At 40.7% G+C, this 27,681-nt stretch overlaps 2 protein-coding genes across 5 annotated transcripts; both read left to right on the forward strand.

Moving 5' to 3' along the window:
- The first annotated feature begins 2,991 nt into the window (after window positions 1–2,991).
- LOC311059758 (signal transducer and activator of transcription 5B-like) lies at window positions 2,992–25,176 on the forward strand. 4 transcript variants are annotated; one of them, XM_084077802.1, is made up of 19 exons: window positions 2,992–3,185; window positions 4,474–4,625; window positions 6,340–6,496; window positions 6,838–6,927; window positions 7,453–7,627; window positions 9,293–9,423; window positions 13,021–13,172; window positions 14,347–14,502; window positions 15,698–15,877; window positions 16,010–16,097; window positions 16,231–16,353; window positions 16,942–17,034; window positions 17,426–17,632; window positions 18,318–18,412; window positions 18,991–19,133; window positions 20,278–20,433; window positions 20,692–20,743; window positions 21,093–21,194; window positions 22,726–25,176. In XM_084077802.1, exons 2-19 carry the CDS (start codon window positions 4,498–4,500, stop codon window positions 22,730–22,732), a joined length of 2,235 nt encoding a protein of 744 aa, XP_083933928.1. In that variant the 5' UTR covers window positions 2,992–3,185; window positions 4,474–4,497; the 3' UTR covers window positions 22,733–25,176. The 4 variants fall into 4 exon arrangements, with proteins under 4 accessions (XP_083933928.1, XP_083933926.1, XP_083933927.1 ...); XM_084077800.1 differs by having other exon boundaries at window positions 2,993–3,185; window positions 22,703–25,176; XM_084077801.1 differs by having other exon boundaries at window positions 2,993–3,185; window positions 21,093–21,245; window positions 22,703–22,840.
- On the forward strand, window positions 25,166–27,594 carry LOC311059760 (nicotinamide N-methyltransferase-like; the record flags this gene model as incomplete). The annotated part of the gene is made up of 3 exons (XM_084077805.1): window positions 25,166–25,379; window positions 26,609–26,816; window positions 27,186–27,594. 3 exons carry the CDS (start codon window positions 25,166–25,168, stop codon window positions 27,592–27,594), a joined length of 831 nt encoding a protein of 276 aa, XP_083933931.1.
- Window positions 27,595–27,681: the final 87 nt, after the last annotated feature.

Raw genomic sequence — 27,681 nt, forward strand, 5'->3', positions numbered from 1 at the left:
GGCCTAGTCGTTTTGAGTTTTGAAAATGTTACACATCATATGTGAATATTCCTTCCACTCCTATTTGTTCAGGCTTTTAAGGCACTAATAGCGAAGTGTTACCTATTTCCTTAGTTTACTTAACCACATGAACCCTAGCATCCATATTCTGGAGCAAATATCTTCCTGAAAATAGCCTATATCTATAAGCTCACAATGTGTCACGACATGTTGTGAGCTTGTATTGTAGATCGGTTATTTTCTTCGAAGAGATTTGATGTAGAAAGGGAAAAAGGAGCATAACCAAGTATAGAGTCCTGGGGGACCCCAGTCAACTAAGTATATAGGGTTTAACCACTTAAACCCCAGCATCTGTATTGTGGGGAAAGCTTTTGCTGAAAATTGCAGATCAACAAGCGTTGCGTTGCATTGTGAGCTTGTCGATCTGCTATTTTCAGCGGAAGCTTTCCCCACAATAACAGAAAACTGAAAATACACTACGCCCTGGGGGACTCCGCTCAACCATATGGGGTTTAAGTGGTTAAGTGGTTAATATTCTCATTATATAGAGGCACAGCGAGTCTATTGTGATTCCTATGAGTCGATGAGCTCACACTGTAATTTGTAGTATTTGTGTATGGTATTGTTTGTGATCATACATGCTAGATGCTGAGTGTTACTGTGACTCTGATAGTGTAAAGATGGATCTGGGTTTATTTTTTACTCTCTGGGTTAAATTAACACTCAGGATTTTGGCTGTGTATACTGTATAATTTCCTTTTGGTCGCTGAGAGAATGTGATTGCTTGCTGTCACTTTTGTATACACTTTCTTTAATGCATTTTTTTTTCTTGCAATGATTTTAAGGAATAATCTGCATCCAGAAAAATATTCTGCTTAATTGAAACTGTGCTTAAATGAAGGTCTACTCTACAGGAATACAAAATACCATGGAAATATTTGTCTATGCACAAGTGTTTGTCTTTATGTTATTTTAGATCATATGAGGGTTCTCAAAAAGAAAAAGGAAAAGAATGGATGCATTGTTATCAGAAAATCTGTCACCTTAGATAAGGATTTTCATCAGATGTCTATGAATTAATCAGTTTTGATCATAGTCAACATTGTCTCTGTTTTGAACCCGAGTATGACAGCCAACAAGTTTCAACAATCTTCTCATTTGCTATAAATAAATGTTACAGAATTATGCTCTTCCTGTGATCTTATACTGTCCCCTAGTGTCCAATTATGGTAATACATTCCTCCAGGTCACATTCAAAAGCAGCACTTCACTTCACAATATCTCTCAACAGTTATTTTTTCTAAATGAACAATGTACCAGTTAAAAAAACAAGCTTTGGATACAAACTGTATACAGCAGGATGGTATTTTAATACTATTTTTAATATTGTCTGTTTTCACTTGTGTTTTATAGCTGTCGTTGTCTCAGACAAGTGCCTGATCAGAATGTTATCACAAATTGCTGTTTTCATACAACAGTTTCCATGAATGTTGCCAAAGTTTACTCAGATGCTTTTAAATGTCTATGTCCATTTTTGTTACAGATCAAACTATTTCCCAATTACAGTACATTGTGTTCACCTTTTTTGTATATAATGTGAATCACCATCATAGCAGGTTAAAACTTGGTATGCTTGTAGTTAGTGAGCATTTCTTCTCTTTTCAACCATCTTCTGTGAACAAATACATTTCCCTGGACCAATAATATTTGTATAGGCTTTACAATACAAGAAACACCACAATATGGAGCTGTCATGGAGAAATTCTAGGCTATACGACCAAAGTACAAATCTGCTGGTTTTACTCCAATATTACACTTTAAGTGCAAGATAAAGAGGTGCATTTGTGAGATATCTTTGAATTTTGATGTAAAGCGGCATGTTGTTGCTACCTTAAGCAATGCTGAAAAATGTCATGGAAAACCATTTGTAGCTCAGACATGATTGTTTCCTTGCCCTTTTCACATGTTAGTAACTGATTTCTACACAATAACTTGTTGCTTAACCACTAATGTTTTAATTAATAAAAGCTATTGGTTCACACTTGTGGTGTAATTTCTTGAAACCATGAAAAGGTGTTAAATGTACAGTATATGTGAAAAAGTATAATTAGTGCTGTAGACCTAAATAGTTCAAATACCTGCCTACAATGACATCATCTGTAGGCAGGTTTGGTCATTTCAAACAAGATTTCATACCTTTGTTATTCTTATTATGATTATTATTGTTATTGATAATAATAATGCAAGAACAATGGCTTCTTTGTGGGTCAGAACAATGGCATGCTAACTTTTCAGGAAAGGAAAGGCTGTAGTTTCTATTTGCTTGCAATCCCCCATTGATGTTGAGTCATGGTGGTGTAGTCGGGTTTTTGAACTGTAGCCCTCCAATGAGAGGCAGAGTGAGTTGCAGTGATGGAAGAAGTACATATTTCTTTCTTACTTAAGTAAGAGTATCAGTACCACAATGTAGAAATACTCCGTTACAAGTAAAAGTCTGGTATTCAGAATTTACTTGAGTAAATACTACAGTACCAAAAGTAAAAGTACTCATTATTTTGCAGAATGTCCCATTTCCAGTTTTCAAAATGTACACAAATCTTTTGAAAATAGCAGTTCTACAAGCTCGAGCTCGAGCTTGAGCCTGTAGAACTTCGGTGAAGTGGGTAATGTTTTGTAATAATAATTCAATTCTACAACGTAACTAGTAACTAAAGTTTTCAAATAATTGTAGCAAAGTAAAAGTACAATATTTGCCTCTGAGATGTATTTAGCTATACACATGTACTTATTTATTTATACATGTTTTGCTCTGCAGTCCAGTTATTTATTAATTTGATCAAATAAAATCAATATATGCCTAAAACTACAGAAAATCCCTTACCATAGAGTTATAATATGCTTATTACACTTGTGGTGGGGGCGTGGGCATGGCGTGAAGCAGCCTTGGAGGCGTGGTCGGAGTAGCGGAAATGAGTGGCAGCAGCAGCTAGCTAACAGCTAACAGCTAGCCTGATTGATGCAACAGGCTGCTATTGGCTTTGTAAGAAAGCTGAAGGCTTGTTGTTGTTGCTGTGTAGTGATGTGATAGTTAACCACATTTTAGCTAAACATTGTGAGCTTTGAACGGAGCAGAGTGTTGTGCGTGCATGGTGTTCTTAGAACATCTGATTTACAGTCTCTACAAGGTAAGTTACAGTAACTTATGACTTGTGTCGCATGTAAAGTTCATGTTTGGAGGAGATTGTGAAGGGGTGCAAAACAGCTTGCAATCACTGTTCTTGCTATGCTAGCTAGTAGTTAGCTAGTAAATAGCTACGCTGTTTTACCATGAGTCAAAATAAATGAATCCCACCAACTTTTCATCCATGCACACACACATACACACACACACCCTGTTTATGAATACATTTTATCATAAACGTCCGAAGGCTTGCCCAGCTGGTTGTCATTCTGAAAGACATAAACGCTATAGGCGTTGTCAAACTAGTTGGAAAGCAGGTTTCTCTCAATTCTCAAAACAGAAAGTTGTACACAAAAGTCAAGATGGCTCTCATGATCAACATTAAGAAATGTCAGATTGCACAATAACCCGCCTCTGTCTTGGGCGCAGTCGTGAGTGAGTGACAGTGACAGATGCGATTGATCAATAATGACAAGCATGATGTGAAACAAACAGCATGCATTGTGTTGTTTAATAAAAGCTGCAACTTGAGCCCTGCAAGCCTGACTCTGCAGTTGTCCAATGCCTTTAGACTTCATTAAAGAGGAATGCTTGAAGCCTAGCTGTTTGCGATCACACATCAGGCTTGTGTGTGAGAGAGAGTGAGTGAGAGGAGGAGGAACGCAATATTTTGGTCTGAGGTGACGCTAGAATCTAGTGCACCCACAACAACCTGATGACGTTTGTTATCTGAACATCCTCTCTTTATCTCTTCCCTATTGCCATGATATGCTGTACAGTAGTATACCCCATTCTACCATTGCCACCTGCTTCTATCTACCCAATTCTTCCTCTTCCTGTTTTTCCCCCTCCCCCATTTGCTTCAGTCAGACATCCAGACCAGTGCACATATCAAGTGCCAGAATCTAAGCTCATTGTTTTATTTTGCTTGGTGTGATTCTTTCTTGACTCACCTGTTCGTCTTACTGCTGTTGCTCCCATGACACCCGAATTTCCCTCTGCTGATCAATAATGGTTTATCTTAATTTATGTGTATCTATTTTGTTATATCCTGTGCAACGTTTGTTTACAAAGCCTAAAAGGCACACAGAAATGTAATTGTTCTGTTCCAATGCTCAATGTCAAAAGCACAATTAAAGCATTAACCGCAATTATTTCAATGAATATCAATCAATGTCAAGTAAAATGTCATGATCGGGACGTCCTCAATCTTATCTCCCTCTTTTCCTGTTATCTTGTCATCCCCACCCACCCACAACATCCCCTCTCTCCTCTCTGCCTACCTATGCCAGTGAGCTTAGAGGGAGGGGAGGAGCATGGCAGTGTGGATCCAAGCGCAGCAGTTGCAGGGCGAGGCTCTGCACCAGATGCAGGCGCTGTACGGCCAGCACTTCCCCATTGAAGTGCGACACTACCTGGCCCAATGGATCGAGAGCCAGCTGTGGTATGTACCAGGCTTGGTCTGCAAGGGTCTACCTCCTTATTGCCTGATTTAGTTGTGCACCGGAAATAGATCTACAAGGTCAACAACGCGTCACAGCGCCAACCAAGCACCGATTACTTGCAATGTGAACTAAATTTGTTTAAAGCATTTTTATATTATAGTCTTGTAATAAATTCATAGATTATTTTGTCAAAGTTCGTCCTAGCAGAACCACTGTTAACTTATAGAGGATAACGTTTTATTGCCTTAGAGATGCGCAGATTGCAGTTATATCCCCAGACACCTAGTAAATCTGTGAATCGGGCAGGTTGGATGGCTCATAAAAAATCTGATTAATAGCCACTGGGTGAAAATTATACATAAATTAGGAAAATGTACATTTCCAGTGTATATAAGCATATAATTTAGTGTGGACCCCAGGAAGACTAGGGACCGCTTTGTGGAAGCTAATGAGGATCCAAATAAAGAATACAAGAATATAATTAAGTTCCATGCACATTCACAACAATGTTCTGTACAGGTCACCTTTTCCCACAGATCACTAAATAAATACGGTACTTTTAGGTTGTGGATAAAATATATATTGGGCGTTATCATCATCATTATCATTGCCCCTCTTTCATCCACAACCAAGCATACTGTTCCATTCATGGCTTTTGTCCCCATGAGATTTGAGTATGTTTGCCGGGTGTGTCCACTGGAATTGGAGTAACTCAAGTATTGCTATCTGTGAGGACATGTTTGAGTCCACTATAGAGGTTGTCCTGGGGCGTTTGCCAAAAACATTTGTCAAAATTTCTTGTTTTTCTTGTTTTGTTTTCTTTCTTTTGGGGTAATTGTTATTGTTCAGCTCATATTGACAAAGATTAACCATTATGCGCACCAATGTATATGACAGAGCAAAATTATTGTACATAGTTCCTATGTATGTGACATCACGAAACTGAAGCACCTCTGTCCACAAAAGCCTGAAGTGCCTTGTAAAGTGAAAGTTGGTTGAAAATGCATGTAAAAAACAAAAAGTGTTGGTCACACAAACAAACATTGTTCTTGTGAAGCACTTGGTTGGTTACGTTTTTATAAAGATGGCTATTTCGATTTGGCCAAATGTGTCAGAGACTGTCTCCACACGGACATACATACTAGCAGCTAACCTATTTAGTGCAGCTTTGCAACTGAACACCGCATTGTGATTTGGGCGGCTTCGTTCAACAAACTGCACACATTGTAACTTACTATCCATAGTTCAAGGGCCACAACAATAATAGACGGTTATCTGCAGGGAGTGGTTAGAGGTAAAATGTTGAATTTTCCCAAGATACTGCTGCACTTGAGCAGGCCAATGAACCCCTAAGTCTCTACTACTTGGTCGGCTTTAGCAGGGCTAGGTTACAGCCATATTTGAAAGTCTTATTATTAAATAGAAGGGCTTGGTGTTGGTGTGTCAGAAGTGCTTATCCAAGTCCTGGAGAACAGTCGGGTCCTCCAGTCTAGTTTCTGTCAAGCCCATGACATTATTGGAGACACCAGATAGCTATTTATCCATAGCTGGGACAGTGATTGAAAGGCGCAAGGGCGTGTCCACACAACGGTGGGCCTGCACGGTGCGCCGTGTCTCTGGGGCCCACTGCTGCTCCGAGTCCCCTACAATTTAGCCCTAAGTCACACTAAGTCTGGTTAAAGAAAACAAATGTCTGTGGTGTGGTCCCACCAGGGACTCTGTGGAGCTGGACAACCCAGCTGAGGAGACCAAAGCCAAGCGTCTGCTGGACAACCTGGTGGCTGAGCTTCAGAAGAAAGCTCTGCACCAGGTGGGAGAGGACGGCTTCCTGCTTAAGATTAAGCTCGGCCACTGTGCCAACCAGCTGAAGGTAAGTAAATAGTCCCTTATCCCATTAAGACCTGAGGTCGATTCTACAAATGCCTTCTAAATCAGTAGTTCTCAAACGTAATTCAAAATGATTCCACACAAGATTTTTCAACAGTGTTCAAAAATAGCAGATGTACAAGCTCGTATATCTGCTATTTTTGAATAGCCAACGCTAAAATCTAAAATGACACAGATGCTTTTCCGGTTTAACAGGGTTTGGGAGTAATTGTATACTTATACCTTACTTGAACAGAAACAGTGGTATTTTTGATATTTTTTGTGTATCTTGATTGATCTAACTCCTATCAATAGTTTCTTAATGTGTGTAATTTTTGTCCCTAGACCACATATGATCGCTGCCCCTTGGAGCTGGTGCGTTGCATTAAACACATTCTTCAGTCAGAACAGAGGCTGGTGCAGGAAGCTACAGATGTAAGTCTTACCAGTCAAGGCACAGGGTTCATACAAAGTCTCAAAAAGGATTGAAGATTACTTAGCATTTCATTTTCAGGTTGTAAAGAGTTCTTATTTACACAAAAAGACTGGAAAAGTGTGGAAAATATTAATTATTATACAATGTAATTATTATAAAGATGATTCACCCACTGTCACTTAATGTTCCCCTGTTGAGGAGAGATCCTTTGGATATAGGCCTTTATTCCCTCGCATTACTATTTATTCATATTAGCAGCCATTATTGGCATTCTTAATGTTGAACATTGCCCAAGTCTTATCCATCCTTCATAATATGCAACAGTAAATGTGGGTCACATAGCTGAAAACTATGAGGCTGAGATAGTAGAGAAACGGAGGATAGTAGAGAAACGGATCAGATAGAGGGAAACCGAGGTCTCCAGCTGTAATCGAACCAGGGGTATCACCATTATGTCGTCGATTCACTATCCGTTCACCTACGTGCGCGCCCCAGAACTGAACTGAACTGAACTGATTTTTCAGGCCAGCGGTGGCAGTGGAAGCGCCATGGACAGCCTCTCACAGCGCCACCAGCAGATCAACCAGGCCTTCGAGGAGCTGCGGCTGGCCACACTGGAGACGGAGAACGAACTTCGCAAGCTGCAGCACAGTCAGGAGTACTTCATCATTCAGTACCAGGAGAACCTGCGTATGCAGGGTGAGTGGGTGGGAGTCTCTATTGCCTCGTTTCCTTTATGAAGAGTACGGCCATGCAGCGCTGTGAGGGACGGAGCACAGCTGAGCCTTTTATAGCTTGTCTTTCCGTTACAATCGAGGTGAACGCAGCGGTAGTCTTTGTTATGGTTTTGCTATAGTAACCCAATGATGTAATCGGCTGTTTTCAGCTATCAGCTGTAATGTGAGCTGGGTAACATTAATGTAGCCTTACTATTGCTACAGTCCAGCTGTTTCTGGATGCCTGTGTCAGCCTGAATTACAAGATGGCCTGAATTGTATAACTTTACCAGAAACGTTTTTTATATTGTCTAACAGTAACTTATCATTTACTTGTAGACTAAATTAGAATATGTTTTTTTTTTTTTGCTAAATGTTGCTTTTTCAGACAGACAAAATACAAACACTTAAACATACAAGAGAAATAATAAAACAAAAATACAGCTCAGACACAACATTCAGTAAATTGAAAAGTGTATGAAAATAAAAAGATAAGTAAGAACATGATCACAGGACACATCTCCCTGTCTAACAGTAACTTATCATTTACTTGTAGACTAAATGAAAATATGGTTGATTAAGTATAAATAATTCATAGTTTCATCTTCTATGAGTCAGTCCAATCTGTCCAGTCACGGGCAAGTATAATTTAAATACTGTCTCCACAGCCCCATTCTAAACTATCCAGCACCAGGTGGCAAGCGGGGCTAAGAAAGGCTCAAATGTTTCTATTAATCTGTGCACAAGTGGGCTGAGATAACGGCACAGTGTGGCACAGCCTTGTAGTGGAAATGGGTATACTGTATCTCTCTATCACTCTTGTCTCTTTCTCTCTCATACACAGCTTGCTTGCATGCTCTCTCACTCCCTCACACTCTCTCACATTCAACAGCCAGCTATTGTAATTTTCCACAGACTGTAAACTCAGGTGCTACTGTTGGTTCACTACAGTTCACACACTGTTCACACTCTAGTGAACTGTGTGTGAACTGTTATCTCAGTGGTGGGACTGAGACTTATTAATGCTGCTACACAGAACATGTACAGACAATGGCACCTCCTCAGCTGTAAAATGTGCTTGGCAAATGAACGGTACTCGCATTCTGGTGCGATTTGTTATCTGAATCATGTAGGATTCTGTTCTAGAGAACTCTGTTGAACCTGAACTAATGCTTTGTTAACTTTGGAATGAGTCCAGAACGGTATAACCTTTCATAGTAACACCAGCTATTGTCAGAGTTGGTTTTAATGGCGCACTTTATTTCTTCCTAGCGAAGAGAGAAGGCAGTAAATAGTAATGACTGTGATTAGAGAAACCCACAATGTTTCCACAAAAAGCGTTTTTCTGAAGAGTCACAAAAGTTGTTGGTATTAGTTTTTATTTGATGCTGGTTCATGCAACAAGGCCAAGATGCAGGCTTTGGGTGGACCTCTTAGGCTCATATGGGGATTTAATTGAGATTTACTAAAACCTCAGGACATGAAACTAATCCACAGGCAACAGTAGCTGGAGGGTTCACTTTTATTCATTGCCCACTGTTCAGCGAAATTGATAGTGAATGCTTAACCTGGTAATCAGTAGTTGCCTGCCAAGATGGCTGGTCTCTATTCTCCTTCAGGCCTTTAATCCTGATCCATTTCCTGCTAGCCCAGCTCAGCAGTCTCTCGTCCTTGCCCCCGGCGGAACGGACTGCGAGGGAGGTGGCACTGCAGAGCAAGAGAGCCACTATGGAGGCCTGGCTCACCAGAGAGGCCAGCACACTGCAGAAATACAGACTGGTAGGGAGTCCACACACACGCACACACACACACACACACACACACACACACACACACACACACACACACACACACACACACACACACGGACATGCACACACTTGCATATGCACTGGTTTGTAGAGTGACGCAACAGGCACATAAACACACAGACACAATGACAAGAGTTTGGAGCAGAAGTTTTTGGGATGCACCATTTGAAAGATAACTTGTAAATATAGCTGCAAGCAGCGATAATACGGGGCCAGTGAATAGAGAGAGAGAGAGACATGGAAACGGAATAGATTGAAGAGAGAGAGAGTGACATGGAAACAATAGATTGATGAGAGAGAGAGATGGAAACATAATGGTTTGATTGGACATCTCAACCTACTGCCATTAACAGGATTCGAACTCTCAACCTTCAGACTAATAGGCTGCAACACTACCTATAGTGCTATAGCTTTGTCCAGGCTGATATTGTCTGTTGAAGATCATAAACTCTTGCCTTCTTTCATGAACCAAGCCCCTGTTTCACTAACACTAAGATCACTCGTTCACAAACCATTTACCAATGAAGAAATTGTACATCTCCTCAGAACCAAAACTAGTGAAAGTAGCCGATCTACAAGCTCACAAACCATGAAAAGTTGTGAGATTGTAGATCAGCTATTTTCAGAATGAAGTATGTCATACGTTGAAAAAACGTACTCTCAAATAAGCATTTCAGGTTATCTTTACCATTTGCACATGTATTCATTGATACAGTCATGTTGTTTGCAATTCAACTTAAATTAAGTCTGCATCAAGTGAGGCTTGAACTGGCGACCTTGAGATTGTGAGGCATTCATTTAAGGGAGACGCCATTGGCCCAACAGAGAAGTAACTGTGAAAAAGGAGATCACACAGATGATACAGTTTCACGCAAATAGCTGAAAAATCCTGGGTTTAAGTGTTTTTCAAACTGCTCAAAATTGTGGACAATCTAAGGGCGGAGCTTACTGGTCAAAGCGATAGATGTGTTCCTCATGAGTCAAGGCACAAGTGTAAGCAAGTTTCACGACTTTCGGCCAAACGAGGCATGACTTTTGCCTGTTTAAAGTTTGCATTTTCAAAAAATTGCTATAGCGCCCCCTTTTGGCCAATTGGAGTAAGATTGGTTTCAGTGATATTTGGAATGACCCTGTACATTTCTGCAAAGTTTCAAAGAAATGTGAGTCTGCATGTATGTTTTAGGCACAGATGAATAATTTTCATAAAACTGTAATAGTTAAAATCTATAGAATCCTGGGATTTTTGAGCAATCTGCACGAAACGTTTAACACTTGAACTTTGGACCACTGCCTACAAAAATTTCCAACGGATTTTCCATAAGTGAAAAAATGCAGAAGTTAGGAGCCAATGACTGTTTTTCATATAATTCAAAATGGTGGGAGATCTAAAGGTCAGAGGTCAAAAGTCAGAGGGTGAAAGTTGTTCATTATGAGGAGACGCATATGTGTATCCAAGTTTCATGGCAGTAGGGCAAACAGGGCATGAGTTGTACCTGTTCAAAGTTGCCATTTTCAATTGAGTGCTATAGCGCCACCTTTGGACGAAAGATTGTGTCGTAAAAAGCGACTGCACGGTTCAGCCAGAACTGCGAAAAGTGGCAGAAGAAGAAAAAGAAGAAGTGACAGAATACTGGCAATAACAAAACATAAATATTATTGAAGAATCAATATGGTGGTCATATATCTATTTTTATTAAATAATAGGCATTTACACACTACCTATTGAAGGCATGTCACCTCGCTGTTATGTGCATAAGGTGTGGAGACGGAATTAGGCCTGTCACAATTATTACGTAAACGCAATTATTTGAGATAATCGCAAATTATTTTTGCATAATCGTCGTAAATGTTTCTATGATCAAAATACATTTTCAAATATAAAAAAGCAGAAATAGCTGATCACTTCGTCATGCATTGTAAGCTTGTAGATCAGCTATTTCCACTGTTTTAAAAAAAAAGGTAATTTCTTTGTATATTCAAGTTATTTGTCATATCTGCCCTGTGCAATGTTTTATTATGAAGCCTAAAAGCCAATCAGATATACAAAAAAATCATATGCTCCAGTTTTTAACGACACAATTAAATTGTTATTGCAATAATAATATAATAATAATATTGTGATTATTTGTATGACAATTAATCGTAATTAAATGTTTTAGTCTTGACAGCCCTAGACAGAATGGGTGGTCATTTTCATCCTGCCTTGATCTGGCCAGGGAGATCAAAATTGCTGGCATGACCGTACAAGGGTGTGAAGTATAGGTCTGTGCACCGGTTCTGCCTTGGACAATTAATTAAATTAACTCATCAAAGGCACCGCTCACTTCACACTGGGTGTGATTTTTAGTGTTTGAAATGGCATGGCTCAAATATCGTGTGAGTGAACTGATTAGTTTTTGGTCAATTTTTAACACATCTGAAAAAAAATCAGGAATTGAAATGGGTTTGATTAAAAAAATGACGCAGCATCGGACGACAATTTCGGAGCAGGTGTGCAAGAGGTCCTAGAGAAGCATGTGTGTGTTTGTTTTTCGTGTGAAAAATCGGACTCTGTCTGCAAAGGCCTTAAGCCACAGGGTAACGGTTGGGTTTAATTGAACAGACACTGGTTAACAGACATAATTCGTTTTTATTCCATTCATGGAACAGAGCAGGAATTGTGGGGAGAGTGAAGGAGAGTGGAAATGGTGAAACAAAACATATGATTCATTGATGCTTCACTGCATCATCGGAGCGCTGTAGTAGTGTATCTTGCTCAAGAACACATTGACACACAGCTAGGATGAGCCAGGGATCGAACAGTGAACCTTCCGATTCTAAGAAGACCCCTCTACCTCATGAGCCTCTGCTACCCCCCTACTGCCGCTCCGTTTAGCCTGCTTGCCAAACTGCCTCTAAAACTGCCTGCCCGCCCCTCAGTAAAACATTTATGCAGGTATGCAAACATGTCACCTTTAAGCAACATCGTTTTGAATCAGGAATGGTTCACCTACACGATTAGTGTAGATCCAATGAGAATCTTTTTTGGGGGGAGGGGGGTTACTCAAAGTGAAAGTGGAAACGTGGTTAGTCAAAGAGAAAGAAAATACGTGCATTCTCAAAGAGAAAGAAAATGCGTACATACTCAAAGCGAAAGAAAATACGTGCATACACAAAGCAAAAGAGGACACATGCCAACTGAAAGCGAAAGAGGATGCATGTCTACACAAAGCGAAAGAGTGATATGTTTTTTCTTTTACATGAATCAACTGTCAACAAAGGCAGCAAACAGAGATGGAACCAATCAATTAGTTAGTTAGTTAATTATTCACAGTACAACTTCAGTCCTGAAAGATCAGACCCTGAGACCATCTGTAACCTGTGTGGACACATTGTTAACTCTCCTGTTAGCTACAGTAATGTGACCAATTTGATAACCTGTTAGCTAGATAACTTAGCACTCTTAAAGATACATACAAGTATCCATGGTGTTCTACAAGTGCAGGTGTAGAACAAGTCGGCACATAATGACACCTATGTTTCCGATAATGAGTAGAACCTGTGTTGTGTTCTGTGTGGTGGCCAGGACCTCGCCGAGCAGCACCAGAAGACCCTGAACCTGTTGAGGAAGCAGCAGACTGTGATCCTGGATGAAGAGCTCATCCAGTGGAAGAGGAGACAGCAGCTGGCTGGTAATGGAGGTCCACCTGAAGGGGGGCTAGATGTCCTCCAGTCCTGGTGGGTATTAGAAAAAAATATTTAGTCCAGATGAATGTATTATTATCTTACTACTAGTGTTATTTTAATAGTTATGCATGTTAAGATGCAAGTGACAACAGCGAATGTCAAGAATGTTTTTCCCAATGGGATATTAGAATTAGTGATTTAGGAGGAAATGATGCGTTGGCAGGGAAGCAGGTGCCAGTGAAAAAGGTGGATCCAGGGATTAAGTGCTGCTGAATCTGGTCATGGCTGAAATTGGAGGTTGAAATAAGAATTAAGTTAATGGACAAGAGCATATGTTCCCTCTATGGGATGTTTTCAAGAAAAATAAAATAAAAAAAGTACAGTAGAAATATACAGTATACAAACAACAGCAGCCATGCTTTTCTGGCACACTGCAACACAGTAGAAAGTCTAAAGCCAACAGCCTTCTACCCAGAATGGACATTTCACTCCTAACCAATTAACCCACCCTGCTGAATATCCCTTCGTACTAGAGCCTTGCGCTGAATTCACACCAGCAGCTGTGAGCAAGTGTTCGTAATGTGAACATTTGCAAAAATGCTATCAAGATGTCCAAGATTATGAGTGACACCCTGTGCTCCAGCGAGAGGTGGTCAGAGCGGATCAAAGTGAGCAGCTGCGCCCGGCAGCAGTGCTCACAGACAGAGAGGAGAACAGACAAAATATGCTTGTCTCTGGCATCTTGTTTATAAAGGATTTCTATGCACCGTAGTTGCTCAAGTTGAACTTTTCTCAACTTTGATGCTTGGCTTTTTGTTTTCTCCACCTCCTTCCATAGGCTTTGTATTGAACTTCACTGCATTCTCAGAACGTGGCAGCAAAAGCCCACTGATGGTGTGAATTCAGCGTTACGCTTAATTTATAGCTATTTATAGTTAAGCCAAAAATAGCCAGTGCACACATGCTTCGTGTTGGGAGCTTGTAGATCGGCCATATTCGGCATTCAACCACAGTGCGCAACTAACCAATAAAACTGTCTGTCACTGCCCTCATAGTAGCACAATTACATCTTCAAATGATCATTACCAATCTTCCCAGGATGATCATGGTAGCAGTATTTGTGGAAATGACTTTATTACTACTAGCTTTTTCCGACCTAAATTAAGCTCAATGTCTTTTTTTCTTTGCCCTTTCTCATCCATCACCCTCCTCCTCCACCCATCAGGTGTGAGAAGCTGGCAGACCTGATCTGGCAGAACCGGCAGCAGATCCGTCGCTGTGAACACCTGACCCAGCAGCTGCCCTTGCCAGGTCCAATGGAAGAACTGCTGAGCAAGCTCAACTCAGACATCACAGACATTATCTCTGCCCTTGTTACCAGGTGGGAGTCTGGTTGTGTGTGTAAGAAAGGGCAGCAGGGCTTAATTTTATTAAATAAATGTTTTAGGTTACAACTTAATATTTTTTTGCGTGGCTTCCCTGTGAGTCTCTGACATGTTGATAACATTAGTCTTGCCCAAATATGGACAGACAATTATCTGAGATTAGATACAAATATTCACACAAACATAATATTCACGGTATGTGAAAAATCTTTCGCTACTTTGGTCTACTGGCAGGCATTGTGCACAACAAATATGGTGCTTATCGGTCCAGTGGTTTGCAGGATTAGCCACGGACACACACAGACAGACTAACAGAAAAGACTAGCCATAAATATATTCACAATGTGAAAAAAAAATGGGCATTGGCTTGCTTGGCCTACTGGCTACGTGCACAATACAGTTGGCACTGATCAGTGTAGTGGTTTGTCCAACAAAAATGAGGGGTACTGACAGATCTTGACAGGTGACCCCATTGGTGCCATGCTGTTAAAACCTTGTAACATATATAACCTTGTTACATATATATCTGTCAACGTGGGCCTTATTTTACGAGGCTACATATTTTACAGCCCGCTGACGGAATGTCAGATTTTCATGGTGGCTCAGTTAACGCTGATGCATCCACTTCTACGGTTGGTTGACCAAGGCTAAATATAGATGAATAGCGGAGCACAGTGAAAGTAGATATGCCGCCGTGATATAATACTAATTAGAAATGTGAAGAACACACGTGTAAAATGATTGCTCACATAGTCTGTATATCTATACATTTTAGAAACCTGTGTGTGTATCTGTGCATCTGTCCCCGGCTTCCCTGATTGCTCAACCAAACCCTTCGGCTTCACGGATTGGCCAAGCTTTGCATCACTTTTGTTCCGATCAGTCGTGATAGTTGGTATTGCACTGGGTTCTCTGACAATAGGTACAACGGGTACTCTGGCAACAAGAAAAATATTGCATAAACGGGTGGGGCATGCATTCCCAACTTGCATCATTCCTGACTTGTATTGACCCAGAGTAGGCCTAGTTAGTGTAAAAGGAAGCTATCCAACTTTGAAAATCAAGTAGCAGTTTGGTCCATATGAAATTCATTAGTACAAAGAAATGTTAATTTTGTGGGAATTTCTCAGCCTGACAGTTGTTGCCTAGATATTTAATGTCAGACTTCTTCCATCCTTTAACTCCCTTCAGTACCTTCATCATTGAAAAGCAGCCACCCCAGGTGTTGAAGACGCAGACCAAGTTTGCTGCCACCGTGCGCCTGCTGGTGGGTGGGAAGCTCAACGTGCACATGAACCCGCCGCAAGTCAAGGCCGTCATTGTCAGTGAGCAGCAGGCCAAGGCCCTGCTGAAAAACGAGAGCACGCGCAAGTGAGCACCACACACAAACGCATGTGCATGATGCCTCAGTGGCAGTGATTATAATATTATTCCACACACTGGTTTTGTGCCCTCGCTGGCAGGAATTGTTTCATGTGTTACCGAGTTCTCTCTCTTTTGTAGTGAGAGCAGCGGAGAGATCCTCAACAACAACTGTGTGATGGAATATCACCAGGCCACAGGCACCCTCAGTGCACACTTCAGAAACATGGTAAATCATTATATTGGTACGTTTTAGCAGTGACTAGTGAATGTATCTAACCAGTAGCCTTTCGAAGAGTGACACTGATTGTATAGGTTGTAGGATTCAATGGAATTGTGATCTTGTGTGTGTGTACACTCAGTCATTGAAACGGATCAAGCGCTCAGACCGTCGGGGAGCAGAGTCTGTGACTGAGGAGAAATTCACAGTCCTGTTTGAGTCCCAATTCAGCGTGGGGGGAAACGAACTGGTCTTCCATGTCAAAGTAAGTAATACACCTCACATTTACCACTCCCATTGCGCAGAATGCGCACGCACACACCACTAGAGAATCCCTGTTCCAGAGCACCCTTTCATGAGAGCACATGTGCCCATCAGTGTCTTGCTCTAAGGCACTTTGACAGATGGCTTTGGCTACGGAATCAAACCTGTGACCTTGGTTTTTGCTTGTGTTTTTTTTTAGCTCTCAGCCCTTTAACCATGCCGCCTACGCGGTCTCATTAAATCATTACGTTTTCATTCTAAAATACGACACGAAGATGATTTAGTCTGTGAAGGCAACAATGGCTGTATATTATTAAAGCAATCCAAGTAGTAAACTAGCGAAGGACCTTTGCATACAAAGACCTTTACACACAATTTAGAAATGTTTTGAGGACTGAGTCAAATATTTGTGTAAGGAATTTCACATGATCTTGCAGTTGTGTCATACTGTAGCTTTACACAATCATTTAACTGTGTTAAACACTAATTTACCCACAATCAGTTAAATATTTTGAATCATTCCAGTACATTCTTTGCCACTTAACTCATTAACTTACGTTTGTATCTTTTCTTTTTGTTTAACCACAAGACATTATCGCTTCCTGTGGTGGTGATAGTTCATGGTAGTCAAGACAACAATGCCACCGCAACGGTCTTGTGGGACAATGCTTTTGCAGAACCGGTGAGTCGTCGATACCTGGAAAGGCACTTTGCATGAAGCATTTTCATATCTTATCATGTCAGACAATGAAATTCAAAATGGTATTTTGCATACTACGGTATATGAGATTTTGCGTAAGCATGGCTTGGTTTTGAAACACTTTAAACATTATTTCCATGCCCTGGAAAAGATATTGAAAATTATAGTGTGGGAAAATGTATGGAAATCAAGCTAAAGTTGCATCAACTCTACAACAAAGATTATTAGTTAAACCAAAGGTAGAAAAATAATAATTTGACTGCACGCTTTAACCATTGGAGATGTTGCTCAACTTTTGTGGTTTTCAGTGGCACCTCTGAAAGATGTTGTTTATTTTGGAAATTAAGTTATGCATCCAGTCTGTCCCTCTCAGGGCAGGGTGCCGTTCATGGTACCAGACAAAGTGCTGTGGCCCCAGCTGTGCGAGGCCCTCGATATGAAGTACAAGGCAGAGATGCACAGTGGCCGCGGCCTGTCAGAGGACAACCTGGTCTTCCTGGCTCAGAAGGCCTTCAACAGCAGCAGCAACAACCATGAAGACTACAACAACATGACCATGTCCTGGGCACAGTTCAACAGGGTGAGAGAAAATGAAGGAATATCAAACCAACTTCATGCTAAGGTTGTTTGTAGTAATTTAAAACTGTGTATTAGTGGTTATAATATCACGATAATACTTAATAAGGCACATAAAAGGAACCTTTATGTATATAAAATAACTTCAAATGGGGGTAATGTTACTACTACAAGATTAGAAAGATAAGATTCAAAACACAAATTATATGGGGTGGTGGCTCACCTGGTAATACGGCTTACCACATAAATAAGGCTACAATCCTTCCCACAGCTGGCCTGGGTTCGTATTAGACCCAAGGCCCTCTCTCCTGCCTTTCCCGTCTCTCTGTTCGCTGTCCTATCCTAAATCCTAAAACTACAGTACTGTATATCTGTAAACATGATGGGGTAGCCATCAAAAGCTGGCCTTAAACAAAATGTTTTCAGAAGTGCTTTAAAAGATACACTGATTATGTTAGTATTAGGTCTGAAGGACGTTTAATGGGCCTTGATGGCAAAATCCAGATTCGCAGTCAAGGCATTGGAGAGGATTAAACATAAGGCACTTACTCCTCATGTATTCAAATCCAGCGAGAGACGTAATCATACTCACTTCAATTTAGCTTGCTTCTCTCCACTGCACGCTCTCAGCTGAGTCAGAAATGCCATTAAAGAACAGACTTTAAAGCTGAATTTGCTTTTTTGTGCAGGAGAGTTTGCCAGGACGCAGCTTCACTTTCTGGCAGTGGTTTGATGGAGTGGTAGAGTTGATGAAGAAACATCTCAAACCACACTGGAATGATGGGTAATGAGTGCAAAACACAACACAAGTCATACTTCTGATTATTTGAACTAGCTATGTTTTAAATAACATTACCTTTTCGTATTTAAGGACAAGCTATAGTATTGTGTGCATGCACGTGCATGGTGTGTATATGTATGGCAGTGACTCAGGAGGTAGAGCGGCTGCTGGCTTCCCCTGGTTAGTGTCAAAGTGTCCTTGAGCAAGACACTTAACCCCTACTGCTTCCAATGAGCAAATTGGGGCCTTGTATAGTTTCCTATGCTGTCGGTGTGTGAAGATGTGTGTGTGAATGGGTGAACGTAATGCACATTGTAGTGCTTTTGGCGCTATATAAATACACCATACAGTGTGTCTGTATAGATATAGTATGTGTATCTATACACATACTTACATATTCTTATTTGTAGTCCTATCTAGCATGCAAAATAAATCCTGGCAGTGTTAAGGCTATGTTATCATCTATAAGCTACATTTGAGGGAAACGGTGCACAATTAAAGTGTGTGTGTGTGTGTGTGTGTGTGTGTGTGTGTGTGTGTGTGTGTGTTTGTTTGTTTGTCTGTCTGTCTGTTGTTTTCAGGGCCATCCTGGGCTTTGTAAACAAGCAGCAGGCCCAGGACATGCTAATGTCCAAACCCAATGGCACCTTCCTACTCCGTTTCAGTGATTCTGAGATAGGTGGCATCACCATCGCCTGGGTTGCTGAGAATCCCAACAAAGCAGGTAAACTAGTGCAGCAATTGACATTTTGTCACTGCCCAAAATAGGGATACTAGGTTGAAAGTGTGTCTGTGGGTTTTATAAATATTTAACCAGTGAAAATGATAAACAAGAGCTTGTGACTAAATAACTACATTGGATGCATTTGGGACACATGTTTTCTTTTTCTTTTTAGCGGCGCTAGCCGCTCTATACCTTTAGGTATTTAGGTATAGAGCGGATCCTGCTCTATACCTGACTTTGTCCATGTTCACCGTCAACGTTCTGATTGGTCAGACCCGTCAACGTTCCGATTGGTCAGACCCGTCAACGTTCCGATTGGTCAGACCCGTCAACGTTCCGATTGGTCAGACCCGTCAACGTTCCGATTGGTCAGACCCGTCAACGTTCTGATTGGTCAGACCCGTCGGGTATAGAGCAGGATCCGCCAGGATCCGTCAGGTATAGAGCAGGATCTGCTCTATACCTGACTTTGTCCGTGTTCACCGTCAACGTTCTGATTGGTCAGACCCGTCAACGTTCTGATTGGTCAGACCCCGTCAACGTTCTGATTGGTCAGACCCGTCAACAAAGTGATTGGTCAAGCTTCACGTGACACATGGCTATAAACACATTATAAACACATAACGATGACAAAATGTATCAAGGCGCCGCTACCTTCACACAGGGTGTGATTTTTTTCTGAAAAGTAACTGTTTTGGACATTTAAGGTTTATATCCGACAGTGACGAGGTGCAGTGCACCTGCTAGGGGAACCAGACATTTAGCTGAACTGTAAACCATGAGTAACCCAGTTCTCTGTCTGCACCACCTCTAGCTATTATAGTACCACACTGCCCCCTGCTGGCAGTAAGGAGAACTTAAATGTACTTTTGGGTGCTCAAGAGTTCCATAACCACCATTATCATCAAGCTTCTTGCTTTAATTTTGAATCCTTATTCCCCCCCCCCCCCCATTAAAATACATTGAACAATACATTGCATCTGAAGGACCACACTGGCGTCAATACGTGTCATTGTCTATTCACAGCTTTGGTCATAAATTGTACATATACATGGATGTTTTCCTGTTGCTAATGGCATTGTTTTACATTATTAAACGTAACTGAATAATTGTATTTAAAGTGATAATTGTTGTCTGCTGCTAGGGGAGAGGCTGGTCTGGAACCTGTTGCCATACACGACCAAAGACTTCTCCATCCGCTCCCTAGCCGACCGCATCAGTGACCTCAACCACCTACTCTTCCTGTACCCTGACCGGCCCAAGGATGAGGTGTTCTCCAAGTATTACACCCCACCACTCTGTATGTGGCTCTCTACCCATCTCATAAGTTCTGGATTATTGACATATTGCTGCTGTAGAATTTCATATACAATATGTTCAAAGAAGACCCACAGGTCTAGTTATGACATAACTAGACCTGTTATAACTGTTATGTAGTTTGTTTGTACGTGATTGCAACAATATGCCATTCTGGAACTCTGGTACTATTCTAAATGCTAATAATGCACAAAAAGGATGTTTCATGTGTATTTTGATTTTTGTTTGTTTGTTCTCACAGCAAAAGCAGTAGACGGCTATGTAAAACCACAGATCAAGCAAGTTGTGCCAGAGTAAGTTATTTTCATATCAGCCCTAGATCATATAACAAACACCAAAACCATTTTGACAGTCAGGCATTATGTAACTACTACATGTGACGTGATGGATTGGTATTTGAATCCCATGTTGTAACTGTATATCCAAGCCCCACATACACCCATAAGAAATGGAAGAACTGCATTTCAAAATTATCCAGCCATGGCCTGAATATTCAATAAATGATTGCATTTTTTGTGACATGAAGGTATTTTAGGAAAATACCTTTTCGGGTGAAAAAAATGTATTTTTTTTCATGGCCACTGTCCAATGATTGGCTCGGAAACTCCTTCAGTGCCTTTTTGTGTTCCATTTCTTCCATAGATTCACCAACCCTGAGCCTGCTGGGAACCTGACATACATGGACCAGGCTGCCTCTCCCTCTGTGGGCCACCCCAACAACTTTACCCAGATCTACCCCCCCATGTCAGTACATGCACCGTTTATTTACTCATTTGTCCCATGAATATGTCAAAGGTCAGTTTCACTTTCAAATTGTTAGACATTTTCATTTTGTGGCTTATTGGCTAATTATGGCTTCACCACTTATTTCAAAGCTTTTTGAAATAAGTGGAATATTTTTGCTTGTAATGACATGGCCAAACTAATGACACCCAGCTGAAAGTGGTTACATGTTGATAAATGGAAAATGTATTTACAGTGTTAATATTGCATTTAAAAAAAGTATTCACATTTGAAATTGTCCACTGTACAGTGAGGGGTGAAATGAAATGTCAAACAACTTTTCCATTTTCATTTTAATATGGTCATAGTATAAAGTCCACAAGTAAATGCAAATCCTAGCAGCCAGACAAGCAAGTGCCGGTACAGAGCAGCCGATGGCCCTGCGTGTCGACAAGCACGCCATCTGAGTTCACAAGTCGTGATGGATGGATTAAGTCAGTGGTTCTCTAGGCTGCACCAACGCTCCTGATTTCGTGTATAGAGGGGCGGGTGTATAGAGGCGCAGAGAGATTGCGCCTGATCCCATTGGTTCACCGATCTGTCCGTCAACCCCCGCCCCGTTAACACAACATTACGAGCGACGCCCACTGCACTCTGGTTGGTTGGGGAAATGAACACTTCCTCATACCGGGTACACTGACGCGTTCCTCCAGGCTTTTATTTTTTAGCAAAACTAAACAATAAAAGTCTGGAGATCGAGGCTAGTGGTTCTCAAACATTTTCATGTCAAGTGAAATCATGTGAAAATATTTTGTGCCAGAGATCGCCATAAAAGAAGATTTGTGTTGTTTGTGTCCGGGTAGCTCAGTTGGTAGAGCACTCGCCTTTGGGCCACAAGTTCCCGGGTTCGATTCTGGGCACCACCAACTCAGTGTATGAGTAGCACGGCTTGGGTAACTAAGTTGTGCCGTAAGTACTGGGAGCTGATGTAGGTGTTGCACTCCACCTCAGCATTCCATCTCCCAGGGGTATAGCGCATTGAAATGGGGAATGGACACCCTCGTTCTTGGCCGATACCAACAATAAGCCACTCTGACCTACTTAATAACTTATTGTGTTTTAACATTTTATCAACAAATCTTCAAAAATGTTTAGCTTGTAGATCCGCTATTTTTGAATAGCTGAAGTATAAATGGGGTTAAAGAGGGTAAACTGTTCCTCATTTTTCTGGGGATCCCTTGGAACCCCCTCAAGGACCCCACTTTGAGAACCAATGGAATAGGTTACAACCTGGGTCCTGTTTATAGATTGCACATTGTACTTGACAATGACATGCGCGTTAGGCTAGCTGTCAGCGGGCTAGCCACATAATGTAAACAGACTAACTCCAAGTGGGCACACGTCACTTTCACCCAGCAAATAAGAGGACGGCATAGCCGGTGAAAACGATGGGGTGCGAAAGGCGTACACGCTGTTGTAGTGTATTTGGATCAAGCCAGTAATTCTATCGGTTTGTGCTCTCCTGTCAGGAGTGACACCATGTTGGATGCAGATGGTGATTTTGATCTGGAGGACACAATGGACGTGGCACGCCATGTGGAGGAGCTCTTACGACGGCCCATGGCCAACCAGTGGAGCGGTCAGCAGTCATGAACCTTAACCCCCTCACAACACCCCCAACACAACAGTAACTCAATGCCCTCAGGACAGCAATGGTAACAGGAAATGACCTTCTTTTTTCTTTGTCTGTCAGAAAATGTTGGAAAATGCGTGTCAGATTTTACCAGTTGTTTTTTGTAGTGGTCAACTGGATTGGTTGAATTAAACATAACCTGCAACTTCAACTCATGGTTGTCTGCCTGCCACAGTGTCTGGTAGACTCTACCAGGTAGAGTATAGCAACTTTTACCAGTCAGTCAGAAGTGAAGAACATTTGGCTGTTCCAGTCAGACAAGTCATCAGTTTGCGCCGGGAAACATCTGCTCTTAACCACCTAACGACTTAAACCCTATATACTTAAGTGACCAGTGTCCCCCAGGGGTCTAGACTAGGTCTGCTCCTTTCTTCCCTATACTCCAAATCTCTTTGACGATAATAGCCCATCTACAAACTCTCAAGCTTGTAGATGAGAATATGGATGGTAGGGTCCAAGTGGTTAAGATCCATTAAAAATCGAATATAGCTCATCTACAAGCTCAACAACCTGTTGTATTGGGTATTGCGTGTTGCGTGTTGTGAGCTTGTAGATGAGATTGTTTTTGTTTTTGAAACGTTTTTTTCCAACACAATTTTAACACCTAATGACATGCCCAAATTAGGAACGCCCGGTTGAAAGTGGTTAACTGCACCTCACAGGACATGTATTAGTCACTCTGTACATGCATTCTTCAAGTTTCCCCTCTATATATTTAAAACTGTGAACTATGACATGGCTGACTGTACCATCTTGTCTCCATACACCGCAATTATGTGTTAAAGTGTAGCCCTAATAGAATGTAATAGATCCAGTATTTTATTTTGTATAAGTACTGAAAATGCTATTGGGATTTTGTTACTGTGATATTTTTTATGTCTTTGCAAAATGTATACATATTATTGCCAATATTAAGGCCATATTCTTGATGCTAATGCTATCTGGAACCAGCATTAATGTACTTGGAATACTTTGCCTTACGGTGCTTTGTGTTGGTCTGGGGTGAGATTTTGGCAACATAACAGTGTATACGTTTTCACACTTTGACCAACATTCTTTTACGGGATGAGAAAAAAGGGTATATTTTAGTCCCTTTTTTGTGGGGGAGGGGGGGTGGAAGTTATCATGAAGCATCCTTGCACTTTTTATGTTGTCAAAATGGAACCGTAAATGTGAAAACTGTACAATCTTTGTCCTTGCCTTACAAATGAGGCTTACTCTAATATCCGAACATGCCTTGTGCGAAAATGCTTATACCTCATATCATCAGCCTTCTAATACTCTTCTTTCAAGATTAGTAATATTTCCTTTTACCTTGTCTTTTTACCTTGTCTGACAGTAGGTCACATTTGTGCTTATTGTTTGATTAGGAATAACTATTACAGCATACTACTACCACACACACACAATCATAATTGTGCCTTATGATAGCAAGGATTGTCAAAGGGCAGTAAACCCCATTATGTTTTTAGCCATTTTCCATAGTACAGTACCACACTACTCAGCTGAACAATGACTATTACCTTTAGCAATGACAATTATGAATCTCATGGTGATTCAGTTTCTTCAGTCACGCTGTGTAATGAACTATGATACTGGCAATCTCAGGAAAACATTGTGAAATAAAGGTATCCATAGTTCCCTTAAGATTAGACCAAATAAAACTATAAAACATTGAGATTAAATTATACATAATACTTTGGATTTTAATGTGGAACTTCTCACAGTATTTAGCTTTTTGTGTTGAAGAGCTTGTCAAAGCATGCTGCAGCAAATGTTTCATGTTTAAAACTGGCAAAAGTGAACAAGCACTTTTGCTTGAACCAGCATTTATTTGATGATATTGTTTGTTGATTTGGCAATATTATTGCTCATAGTGTTTGAATCAAGTCAGTACTTAAATACTGTACAAAGTGTATTTTATTTGTAATTCAACTAGCTTAATATGATGTAAGCACACTGTGCAAACTGTCCTTGTTGAAAATTAATCATGTTTACTTACAGTTATGTGCATTTTATGATGGGAATGTTGAAAAGGGAATTAAAGTGTTTTTTTATATAAATCATATCTGACTGAAAAAATACATTGTCAATTATTATACAATATGTAATGTCATGGCTGTGACAACTGCATGATTGGCATTCAGACTGTCATGTAAACACGCCTTGGTCTTACTGATCAACTGGTTTTACTTTTGCTTTTGAATAAGACCTGAAATTCCGTGTTTATGTATTTATGATAGGCCTACTTGCTTGGATGTGTTAAGATTCAAAAGTAATTTGGGGGGAGAATAAAACAATGGCAAAGTTTTTTGTTAATTTCTTTATTTTTATTACATCCCTAAGCTTGTCTTCGCAACAATCTGCCTTTCATGAGACATTTTCACAGTGGACGGACCTTGACTACTCTGAAACGACTGAAGAAACTAAATGCCAGTTCCATTCCAAGAGCTTCCTTGATGACTTCTATTCAGAGTCTATACTGAAGAAACTCAGTGAAATCTTTTCATCAGGTAGGAATCACATTTGACAGTTTTTCAAAAGATTGAAGTTTTTAAAATGTCAGCCCATATGGCCAAAATATGGACACCATGGTTAAATTTGGTAATAATGATCACAATGAAATATTATCATTTAGCTTCCTATACCCCTGATGAATTTGTGCAATGGCTGTTTCCTGAAGTAAGTTTCTAAAACAAAGGGCATGGATATTGATTTTAGAACCTCTCACTATAATTGGAGGGAACAGAGTGGAGATAGTAGAGAGCTGCTGTACAGGTGTCTTGGCACTGTTATCAATATGGATTTGTGCTTTGGCATAAACTGACTGCTTGGATAGGCAACCTCAAAGAGACAATCAAACATGATCTGTTATGTATATCTCATAAAACTGAGCAGTCTCCTGTGTCCCTGAAACACTGCTATACGTTTTACCCCAGTTTTATTACTGGAGTGAAGTCTGTGGATGTGAAAACTACAACCCTCACTTCTGGTTACCAGCAAGGCTATGAAAATAAGGAAAGGACCGACCATACAGACATTACTTTCTTATCCGGCAGTTCCAGCTGGTAGATTTGTATGGGCAGTATGGCACTATGGGGCGAGCTGGAAGTTTTATGTAAAGTCCATGAGTGTGGATAAGCATCATGCATACCCATAGTGCACCATCAGAAACCTACTCTGTGCTCTTTAGATACCTCAATAAAATGGTATAGTGTGCGCATCGAAACGTGAAATAAGAAAATGTGTGATATGACTTATTTTATTTTCCTGAACTTATTGACAAAGGTTGCGATAAAAAAAAACAATAAACTTCCGCTCCAGTTTGCCTTCTTTGTCTGTTGCATGCTATGGCTTAGAACGTGTCCTTTCCTTCTTTACATAACCGTAGTTCCCAGCATATGAATAGCCCAGGTGTGTTACCTGTTAATGAAACTGGATCAAATGATGTCATCGGTATGTGTATAACTTCTTTCTGATTCTTTCTTGCATTACATTAAACTGTTGACTTATTCTAGGTTTGCATTATTCTAGTTAGAAGCCTATAATGACTCGTAAAAGTGGTGTTTTTCATTGTCTGGTGATCAGTGGCCTTGGAGAATGGCTCAATAGATCTGATGCCCAGAAAAGTTGCCCGACCAATTGTTATTGTTCTAATCCACAATCATTGTATTTACACCATAAGCGTAATGTTGCTATTATGAACGTCATGTTGCTAATTGTGGTTGTATTTGACTTCCAGGTAATTACAGTGGCTTCAGACTGATCGACATAGGAACAGGACCCTCACTGCACAGTCTGATAAGCGCCAGTGATCACTATGACAAAATCACTGTATCAGAATTTACTGATGACGGATGTCAGGAGATCCAGATGTGGCTTGACAAAGACGAGAGACGTTTCAACTTGAGCTCTGCTATCCAGTATGTGTCCACATTGGAAGACACATGGTAAGTGATATTCTGCTGTGTAAATTAGCATTTTTGTAAGCTACAATATCTAAGCAAGTACTATATATCATGCTACAACTACACACTCTTGAGAACCAGATATTTAGTCTTTAGCCCTAGCCTATCTATACAGTGTAATTAGATTAGGCTTCCTTACTACAGACTAGACTACTAAATTGTTCAGACAACCCACCGACTAGACTGTATAATTGTGTACCTTTAACTGTCTTGTTGATGTAATGTTGAACTTGGATCTGAGGAAGGTCAAACAAATGAAAGTCTCTCAACATACAGTATGACAGTGCCATGTCAACTTTCCCGTCAAATAAGCAAAGCAAATGCCATGTGATTGTGTATAATCTGAACTAGGAGCCCAGCTGAATTGGAGAGCCAGCTGAGGAGAAAGGTGAAACACGTGCTGAAGAGTGACCTGAGAAAGGACAACCCTTTCCATCCATACCACGGCGAAACCGCCGACTGTGTGATGACCAGCATATGTCTGGGCGATCTCTACGGGGACTCGTATCTGTTTAACACCCTATACAACGTGTCTACTCTACTGCGTCCGGAAGGTACACTGGTGATTTTTGGTGTCATGCCGACCAAGATGAAGGGGAAGAGGATGATAGTTATTGAACCAGGTGTAACCAACAACTTGCAGCATATTCTGAACTCATTGTGGTTCCAAGTTGAGGTGATCCAGGTCTTTGCAGGGGAATTGATGAAATTTATTGTTGTGGCCAATAGAATTCCCATGTATGGCCCTTGTTTTATTTAACTCTCTCAGTGCCACAGAACGAGTTATCCCAAGTTTTTTCTGAATGCCCTCAGTGCCAAGAACGAAAAATCCTGTGTTTAAAAAAAA

Source organism: Gymnoscopelus microlampas, assembly GCF_963454915.1.
Source record: "Gymnoscopelus microlampas genome assembly, chromosome: 14".
NCBI classification, from domain to species: domain Eukaryota; kingdom Metazoa; phylum Chordata; class Actinopteri; order Myctophiformes; family Myctophidae; genus Gymnoscopelus; species Gymnoscopelus microlampas.

Coding starts and splice junctions, on each gene's coding strand:
- LOC311059758 (XM_084077800.1), top strand. CDS start 4,498: ATGGCAGTGTGGATCCAAGCGCAGCAGTTGCAGGGCGAGGCTCTGCAC. Junction 13,173..14,346: donor CTAGATGTCCTCCAGTCCTG/GTGGGTATTAGA, acceptor TCCACCCATCAG/GTGTGAGAAGCTGGCAGACC. Junction 15,878..16,009: donor AAAAACGAGAGCACGCGCAA/GTGAGCACCACA, acceptor TCTCTTTTGTAG/TGAGAGCAGCGGAGAGATCC.